This window comes from Rhincodon typus, chromosome 13 (assembly GCF_021869965.1).
Source record: "Rhincodon typus isolate 14 chromosome 13, sRhiTyp1.1, whole genome shotgun sequence".
Taxonomy (NCBI): domain Eukaryota; kingdom Metazoa; phylum Chordata; class Chondrichthyes; order Orectolobiformes; family Rhincodontidae; genus Rhincodon; species Rhincodon typus.
The window spans coordinates 27819228-27829701 of record NC_063344.1 but is presented as its reverse complement, the minus strand read 5'-3'; the positions used below and the strand labels follow the sequence as shown (position 1 = coordinate 27829701).

Here is a 10474-nt window from a genome sequence, read left to right as displayed (position 1 = left end):
AGACAACAAGGTGCAGGGCTGGATGAACACAGCAGGCCAAGCAGCATCATAGGAGCAGAGAGGCTGACGTTTCGGGCCTAGACCCTTCATCAGAAAAGGGGGAGGGGAAGGGGGTTTTGAAATAAATAGGGAGAGAGTGGGAGGCGGATAGAAGAGGGATAGAGGAGAGGATAGGTGGAGAGGAAACAAACAGGTCGAAGAGGCGGGGATGGAGCCAGTAAAGGTGAGTGTAGGTAGGGAGTTAGGAAGGGGATAGGTCAGTCCAGGGAGGACGGACAGGTCAAGGGGGCGGGATGAGGTTGGTCGGTAGGAGATGGAGGTGTGGCTTGAGGTGGGAGGAGGGGATAGGTGGGAGGAAGAACAGGTTAGGGAGGCAGGGACGAGCTGGACTGGTTTTGGGATGCGGTAGGGGGAGGGGAGATTTTGAAACTTGTGAAATCCACATTGATACCATTGGGCTGCAGGGTTCCCAAGCGGAATATGAGTTGCTGTTCCTGCAACCTTCGGGTGGCATCGTTGTGGCACTGCAGGAGGCCCAGGATGGACATGTCGTCTGAGAAATGGGAGGGGGAGTTGAAATGGTTCGCGACTGGGAGGTGCCGTTGTTTGTTGCGAACCGAGCGTAGGTGTTCTGCAAAGCGGTCCCCGAGTCTCCGCTTGGTTTCCCCGATGTAGAGGATTATCCTCATCCTACTTTGTCCTCTGGACCATCCATAGCAAAGTCTCTCCAGGTATCTCAGATAAATAACAAAAATAAAAATGAATAGTAATTTGCTGTAAAGCCTGCTTTTAAGTTACTTTGTAGATGAAGTCTCTTTGAATTAAAATATTTGCTATGTCTTTAGTTATTAACTTTAGCAAGGTTTAAAAGTCATTTTCCAGTTTAATGATTGGTTTCGACAGACTGAAAATTTAAAAGTTGTAGATTGGCCAAACACTTCTCATTATATGCACACAATTCTCTCAGTTTATTGTGTGTTTCCCACCCTGCAGAATGATACACAGCATTTGAGAAGACAGTTAGACAAATGCAGAGAAGAGAAAACGGATTTGACCAGTAAAATAGAAGACATCCATCTTCACATTGATACTGGAGAAAAGGAGCTAAAAAAGAACAAACTTGCTGAACAAGTAAGATATATACTTATTCCTCTGTATCAGCAAGGGATCTATTCCTGAGAACCCCACAAATGATAAAATATGTGTGTGTGGAGCTCGTTTAAAAGTAGGTTAAAATAGGTTAAAAATCATGAATATGTGGTTTTTGCCCATGGATGTTGATTTTTATTGATACTTTTTTTGGCACAGATAGGCAAATTCACAATTCATGATTTCGTGGATACAAAGGATTTACTGTTAATAGGCAACAATATTGGTTCACATTGTTACATTATTTGACTTGATTTGATGTATTATTTCACATGTACAATGAAAAATTTTGTTTTACATGTAGTACAGCAGATCATAACATACAAAGACAAAGTTCACAGGTTGATTGAACAGAGCGAGGAATACAAAGTTACGGCTATAAAGAAGAAGGTGTACAAAAAGCAAAATCAACGTTAAGATTTGAAAGGTCTAATAACGCCAGGGAAGAAGCTGTTGTTGAACCTGTTGCTACGTGTGTTTAAGCTTTTGTATCTTCTGCCTGATTGAAGAGGCTAGAAGAGATTATGACTGGGGTGAGAGAGGTCTTTGATGATGTTGCCTGCCTTTCCGTGGCAACAAAAAGTCAAGATGGAGTCAGTGGTTGGAAGGTTGGTTTGCTCAATCACCTGGGCTATGTACACAACTTTCTGTAGTTTCTTGTGGTCCTGTGGAGAGCAGTTGTCGTACTGAGCTGTGATACATCCAAATAGAACGCTTTCTGTGGCGCATCTGTAAAAGTTGGTGAGGATCCTTATGGACATGCCAAATTTGCTTAGCGTCCTGAGGAAGAAGAGGCATTGTTGTACCTTCTTGAACATCGCATCAACGTGGGTGACAGGTTGTGGTGATTGTCACTCCTGGGAACTTGACACTTTTGACCATCTCCACCTAGCTCCATTGATGTTGATAGAGTCATGTCTTCCTCCTTGCTTCCTGAAGTTGATGATCAGCTGTTTAGTTTTGCTACACTGAGGGAGAGATTGTTATCTTTGCACCACGTCACCAAGCATTCTGTCTATTTCCTGAATTCTGTCTCATATTTGTTTCATATCCAGCCTACAATGTTGGTGTCACCAGCGAACTTGCAGATGGAGTTCAGATGGAATTTGGCCACACAGTCATGGGTGTATGGGGAGTAAAGTAAGGGGCTGAGTACAAATCCAGGCCTCGGTGTTAAGGATTGTAGTGGAGGAGATGCTGTTGCCTGTCTTCACTGATTATGGTCTGTGGGTCAACAAGTTGATGATCCAATTGCAGAGGGTGGAGCAGAGGCTCAGGTCTCGGAGTTTGCAGATTAGTTTGGTTGGGATCATGGTGCTGAAAGTGGAGCTGTAGTCAATAAGCAGAAGCTTCACGTAGGTATCCTCATTATGCAGGTGTTCCAGGGAAAAGTGTAGGGCGATGGAAATGGTGTCTGCCGTGGATCTGTTGTGCCAAGAGGGAAAATTGCAAGGGATTGAGGCAAGCTGGGAGGCTAGAGTTGATGTGAGCCATGACTAACCTCTCAAAGCACTTCATAATTATGGTGGTCAGAGCCACCGGGCAGTAGTCATTGAGGCAAGTTGCATGTGTTTTCTTTGGTACTGGAATGATGGTAGCCTTCTTGAAGTAGGTGGGGACTTCAGATTGTAGCAAGGAGAGGTCAAAGATGTCAGCAAATCCTCCCGCCAGCTGGTTGCACAGAATCTGAGTGCATGACTGGGGACTCCATCTGGGCCAGTCACTTTCTATGGATTCACTCTCAAGAAGGTCAATTTGATGTCTGCAGCAGTGGCTGAAGGAACAGGTGCATTCAAGGCTGTCGGGGCAGGTGACATCATTTCACTGACCTGCCACTCAACGGATGTATTTTTGTCCACTATTCTGTTCTGTTTCGTTCTGTAGCCTGTTAAGTCATGTAGGCCTTGCCACAGACAGCAGATGACTGTATGGTTAGTTTGGGTCTCTAACCTTAGTCTGGTATTGCCTCTTGGCAACTCTAATGATCTTGCGGAGGTTGTATTTTGATTTCCTGTAAGAGTCCAGGTTGTCTGACTTTAAAACCGCACACCTGGTCTTCGGTAGGCAAATGGATTTCCCGGTTCATCTGTGGATTATGGTTGGGGAACATATGGATTGTCTTCTTTGGCATGCAGTCATCTACACACTTGCTAATGAAGTCCGTAACGATGGTGGCATACTCATTTAGGTTGGCCGCTGAATTCTTGAATATAGACCAGTCCACCGATTCCAAGCAGAAGCTCTTCTGTTGCCTCAGACCAGCACTACACTACTTTCTGTACCAGGTCTCCACGTTTCATCTTCTGCTTGTAAACTGGGAGGTGGAACATAGCATTGTGATCTGATTTTCTGAAGTGCAGACAGGGTGTGGAGTGGTAGACATCTTTGATGGTTGTGTAGCACTGGTCAAGGATGTTCGGCTCCCCCAGTGGGACAGGAGAGTGTTGATGGTGTTTTCGTATTAACAAATCAGGTGAAGAACTCAGTGCACCATTTAACAATCCTCAAAAATGTAACAGGATAGTAATTCATCATAGAGCAATAAGGAGAAATTTATCTCTCCCAGCATATATTATAATGTTATTTACATTTTAAATATTATAGTATGGTACAATTGTAGAACAAGAGGGCACAGATGTACTTGTGATTTATCATCATTGAGAATTTCCGATTTTATCTGAAGAAAGTCGTGAACAAAGTCAGGAAAATCTGAGTTACTCAGGTGACCTTTACACCTTAGAACAACCAAGTCAATTCCAAGCATTAATGCTGACTTCATACTGTGTGCCTCAAAAATGCTACAAGGCAAAAAAGAAATTCATAGCTTGGCATCTGTCTTGCTGTCATATAAACCCATATCTTTTCCAAAACCATTGCAACACTAATAAAATAATAGAAAAAGGCTTCCAAATGTGCAATTTAATTAGCACATCATGATTGGCTGCTAGTAATTATAGTCCTTTTAGTCTTGTCAAATAGTGAAGCGCTAATTAACCTTTATAAATGTTAATCATTATGGTAATGCTATGAAGAATGCAGCCAATGCAGAAAATGCCTGGAGGAAAATGTTGCTTTGACATCAAAGGCTGCAACTGCTGATAAAACACAGTAATTTGAGAAGTAATCTGGACAAGGCCATAGAACAGAGGTGACGTGTATCTTTATGGGATGACTCCTATGGGGTGAAAGAAAGTGAAAATGTAGCAACATATGACCAACAAGAAAAATGACCTCTGAGAACCATATGAGATGTGGAATAAGATACATAAATTAAAGATGAGCATATCTAGGCAAAGAAAATTGCTGTAAAAACTAGACCAAATAAGTGCCACATTGATACAAAAGAAGTCAAGAATTACAAAAGCACACTACCGTAAGTGAACACTGGCTTACTGGAATGGTGTTGTGAATGCTGTTACAAACTTTTGGATTCACCTCTAATTTTTTTTTTCTGTTAGTATGTCCAGTTTCTCCTGTAAGCAAACCCACATCTGAAGAAGGGTCTAGGCCCGAAACGTCAGCCTTCCTGCTCCTCTGATGCAGCTTGGCCTGCTGTGTTCATCCAGCTCTACACCTTGTTATCTCAGATTCTCCAGCATCTGCAGTTCCTACTACCTCCCTCACAGACAAATGTTTACCTTTATTGTTCAATATCCATATGTAGAATAATGTAATTTGATGGAGTAGAAGATTGTAATTATTAGGCCAATCCCATGTAATGTGTACTGCAAATCATGATCTTCATGTGTTCCGTCACTTGTCAAAATATGGCTAGAAGCTAAATCATTAAATATTTCTATTTTACCATCAATTAAAAATAAAAATACACAGATCAATTGATAAAAGAAATTTGACTTTTAATGAAACTTAAGTTTGTAAGGAAGTTAATAAACTGCAATACATTTTAGTTTGTGGGCTTTTGGACAATTTTACTTTTGATTCTGGTCAGCTCAAGCTAAAATTTAAGCAGCTTGATTCTTAATTTCAATTTAGCCTACTTCTCAATGTTTGGCATTATGACCCCCAATTCCTACCCTGTCAACGGGTTACCCAGTAATGCTGTTAATTATACCGGCTACTGTGCATGGACCTTTGTAACGCTTACAAAACTCAGAAGGATGAGATATTCTAAATCGTAAGGGATGAATGCTTACCGCAATACTTTTTGAAGTGTAAGTTTCTGTTGTCTGAATGAGATGTTTTGCATAGTAGCAGTCATGTGTATCCAAACCTTCAAAAGAAATTATTAATTTAAACAAGGTATAAGTTATAATACAAATAATAGTAAGGAGGCTCAACAAATGAAAATTCCAAAACATGATGTATGATATGACAAGAAAGTGAACTCCTACGGGAGGAATTTTCGATAGATGTAATTAATCATGGAAAACAAGCCATATGAAGATGCAATGGTTCTTTTAATCAAGAAAAGGATCGGAAGGCAGTGAACATTTGGCATTTGGAAAAGGGAACAATAGTATAAATATAAAACTATGAATTGTGACCCCAGTACCCAAATAGCTACATGGACTTACACAATAGAAAACGTTCTCAGAGCAAAGAAATACAGAGCCAGGAGATTCATGTGGTTCTCACTATTGTTGAGTCTGACAGGAGGGGTGCATTGGTAATTATGTCCTACTATTCCATAAGTTGTTACAAAAACATAAATATTAAATTATAAAAGTTAATAATGTCCTTCTCTATATTACTGTAATAGAGAAAATAATTTATTCAAAATAAAATTTGGACAAGTTGCAAGATCAACTAAGCTACTGTGCAGAATTAAACGAAATCCCATTATATATACATACACACACATTCACTCAGATAGGCTAACACAGCTCTGCAGAGATATAATGGTTAGGGAAAAAAGGAAAAGAATCAACATCCTAGCAGAACAAGAGTCCAAATTAAAAGGGTAGAATAAGTTTATTTCAGTTCATTTTGATCCTTTTCAATGAGATCACGTTCCTGTTAGATACAGAACGATGGAAGACTTCAATTCAGGAAGAAGGTCAGTCCGACCCAGGTCCTTAGATTGAGTTAACAGTTCAGCTTTCAGAGTTTGAGGATATCAAAGCTAATGATTTTTGAAACTTTCCTTGATTTCTAGAAAATGCTTCACAAAGGTATCTCTTCACATGGTTTCTTTAAGGGTTAGGTTTTACTCCGAGGGAGAGGGGGAAGAGGTTTTCCATCCTGCTAGCTTTCTTTCAACTGGCCATGGCTCCCAAATCTACAGCAAAATAGAAAACAATACTCCGGAGGCTGTTGCAAGTTGGCAGCCACACAAATCTTAGGATTCTACTTCAAATTTTTTTATCAAGTCAATAAGGCCATAAAAATAAATCTCTTGTCTGTTTTTGAAAGCTTTAGATTATTTCCTTTTCCAAAATTTGCTTTTCCAGAGACAGCAAATAACCCACAATTCTTCAAGACTCATGAGTTTTTCCAAGAAATCACGTGATAAATCCCTCCCCAATTCAGTAATGTGCACACAGTTCCACTGTCCAATATTCATAATCTATAAGGATATATGTATTTCTAAAATACTAAGTATCACCACACAGACAGAAAGCAAGCACCAACACAAAAAGAAAGTGCACACCAAATCTTGTAATGTGTAAGTGCAGTGTGTCATTTACAAATAAATCACCTTTTGCAAGGTTTCCAAGGAACATAGCCCCTCAAACAGTAGGATTTTCTTGCAGAAAAGAACAAACCAAAAGAACTGCAGATGGTGGAAATCAGAAACAAAAACAGAAATTGCTGGAAAATCCTGGCAGGATCCTACCTAATAGGACTGTGGGTCTACCCTCATCAGATGGTCTATAGTCATTCTAAAGGTGGTTTACTATCACCAGTAATTCCTCTGAACAGGGGAAGAGTGACTGGACCCGAAACGTTTTGTTTCTGATTTACAGCATCTGCAGTTCTTTCGATTTTTAATCACAACAATGACTTTTCTACTCATTCTTTAGGATTTAATGATTGAAGATAACCTTTTAAAGTTAGAAGTTGAGCGACTGCGGGATATGCTCCATGACAAAGCAGATGATGTATTATCTTTAGAGAAGCGAAAAATGCAACTTGAGACAGCAATGAAAGAGAGGACTGAAGAAATCAAAACTCACATGGATGTACTTCAAGTGCAGATCAAGCACATTGAGCAAGAACAGCAAGGTATTAGGTAAGTGGTCTTTGAAATTTGCATGTTTCATTTAATTTTCTGAAGCATTTACCTTCACGATATGAAGATAAATAACATCTATTTGTAAGGTTTTGGAGTAGATTTGTAGCTCGGGTAGTGGGTGTTGAGGTTGGTTGGCTTGCCGAGCTGGTTTGTTATTCCGCAGATGTTTCGTTACCGTGCTTGGTAACATCCTCAGTGCAGCCTCTGATGAAGCCTTCATCAGAGGCTGCACTAAGGATGTTACCAAGCACGGTAACGAAAAGTCTGCGAAACAACAAACCAGCTCGGCGAGCCAACCAACCTCAACATCTATTTGTTCTGTTTAAAACATGGAAGAATTCGTGTTGGATCCCTGGTTTCAATACAGCAGTAAGAGTGCACCCACTTCACTCCTGTGATTTCTACAAATGTAGTTGTTATTGCTTAATGTATAATCCACATAAGATACAACATTTTGCTTAATTATTTTCTTTCCATGGTCAGGTGAGTGTTATTGTTTGATTTGTTTTGATCTAATATTCAGAAATATTGATCATTCTGCCAAATCTTTGAAAATTAATTATTTAACACTGCATTCTATGAATTTAAAGCCAGAAGTTATCAATCCTTTATTTGTTATCTCCTTGTCCCACCTGATCCCCCATTCATTTCATGAGAGATATTGACACTTTGATAAATTGAGCTACACACCAAGTTTTCAACTCATAATAATTTCATTTGTTGTAGCAACATTTAGAAAATAAATAGCATTCAAGGTGGAGTTGTGGATAGTATGGAGGGCTGTTGTGGGTTGCAACAGGACATTGACAGGATGCAGGGCTGGGCAAAGAAGTGGCAGATGGAATTCAACCCAGAAAAGTGTGAAGTGATTCAGTTTGGAAGGTCAAATTTGAATGCAGAATACAGGGTTAGTGGCAGGATTCTTGGCAGTGTGGAGGAACAGAGGGATCTTGGGGTCCACGTCCATAGATCCCTCAAAGTTTCCACCCAAGTTGATGGGGTTGTTAACAAGGCGTATGGTGAGTTGGCTTTCATTGGCAAGGGGATTGAGTTTAAGAGCTGCGAGGTTATGCTGCAGCTCTATAAAACCCTGGTTAGGCCACACTTGGAATATTGTGTTCAGTTCTGTCGCCTCATTATAGGGTGCAGAAGAGATTTACCAGGATGCTGCCTGGAATGGAGGGCTGGTCTTATGAGGAAAGGTTGAGGGAGCTAGGGCTTTTCTCATTGGAGCGAAGAAGGATGAGATGTGACTTAATAGATGTATACAAGATGATGAGAGGCATAGACATAGTAAATAGCCAGAGACTTTTTCCCAGGGCAGAAGTGGCTATCATGAGTGGGCATAATTTTAAGGTGATTGGAGGAAGGTATAGGGGAGATGTCAGAGGTAGGTTCTTTACATTGAGAGTGGAGGGTGTGTGGAATACACTGCCAGCAGTGGTAGTCGAGTCAGATACATTAGGGACATTTAAGCAACTCTTGGATAGGCACATGGATGATAGTAAAATGAAGGGTATGCAGGTTAGTTTGAACTTAGAGTAGGATAATAGGTCGGCACAACATCATAGGCCGAAGGGCCTGTACTGTGCTGTACTGTTCTATGTTTTTGTTTTACATTACACAAGTAAAAAATAAACACATCCACTGTGTACTGTTACCATTTTTAAAACCACCAAAGGTGAAGTACATGTTCAAACCTAGGATTACAAAGAACATATTGTGCAGAAACAGGCCATTCAACCAACCTGGTGTTGCGGTGCTTAGGCTCCACATGACCTTCCCACCTTACTTCATTTCACCAGATTCTACACTAGTTGTCTCAACAACTGCATATGGTAGCATGTAACACATTCTAAACACTCTCTAGGTTAAGAATATTCTCCTGATGTTTTGGATTTATTAGTGATTATCTTAGTCTTTCTCTCCCTTTTGTTTTCCTTATTGTTTTGTTGGTATCTTGTATTTCTCTCTTTCTGCCTTTCCTGATTATTTTTCTGATCAAATCTTCAGAATATCTGAAGGGAAAAAAGTTTGCAGGACTGCTGACAAAAGGTAGTCTGGGTCTAGCTACTCTAAGTTCAAACTAACCTGCATACCCTTCATTTTACTATCATCCATGTGCCTATCCAAGAGTTGCTTAAATGTCCCTAATGTATCTGACTCGACTACCACTGCTGGCAGTGTATTCCACGCACCCTCCACTCTCTATGTAAAGAACCTACCTCTGACGTCTCCCCTATACCTTCCTCCAATCACCTTAAAATTATGCCCACTCATGATTGCTGTTGTAGTGAGTCAGCATAACTTAATGGACAAATGTTTGCATTTTCAGTTAGTATTTTTTCAAGTGAGATTCAAGGCATTTCGTCCAGTATGACTCAAAGCAATTTTTCTCATAGAGTCATAGAGGTCTACAACATGGACACAGGCCCTTTGTTCCAACTTGCCTATGCTGCCTTTTCACAATTAAACTGTCCCATTTGCCCGCATTTGGTCCATATCCCTCCATACCTATCCCATCCATGCACCTGCCTAAATGTTTCTTAAATGATGGAATTGTACTTACTGCCACCACTACCTCTGGTATCATGTTTCAGACACTCACTGCCCCGTGTGAAAAAAACTGCCCCTCTGTACCCTTTTGTATCTCTCCCCTCTCACCTTAAACCTATGTCCTCCAGTTTTAGACTTCCCCAGCATCGGGAAAAGCTGTTGGCTATCTACATTATCCATGCCTCATGATTTTACAGACCTTTATAAGGTCACCCCTCAGTCTCCTATGGTCCAGGGGAAAGAAGTCCCAGCCTATCCAACCTCACCTTATAATCTATTTATATCATTGACAGCCACAGGTGAAGTGCCCAAAGATTAGAGGGTGGCTAATGTTGTGCCATTATTTAAGAAAGGCTGCAGGAAATGGCTGGGAACCACAAACTGGTGAGCCTAATATCTGTGGTGGATACATTGTTAGAGGGGATTCTGACAGACAGGATCGACAGGCATTTGGAGAGGCAAGAACTCATTTGGTATAGTCAGCATGGCTTTGTGTGCGTCTCACAAATTTGATTTGAGTTTTTGAAGGGGTGACCAAGAATGTAGATGAGGGCAGTAGGGTAGACGTTGTCT

At 40.6% G+C, this 10474-nt stretch overlaps 1 protein-coding gene across 1 annotated transcript in view; it reads left to right on the top strand.

The window, feature by feature from the left end:
* Nucleotides 1–10474, top strand: part of ccdc39 (coiled-coil domain containing 39) — a 107340-nt gene that overhangs the window by 53191 nt on the left and 43675 nt on the right. Inside the window, exons 12-13 of the mRNA XM_048604832.1 lie at nt 994–1131; nt 7134–7342. Coding sequence (XP_048460789.1) covers nt 994–1131; nt 7134–7342 — 347 coding nt within the window. The remainder of the gene's footprint in view (nt 1–993; nt 1132–7133; nt 7343–10474) is intronic.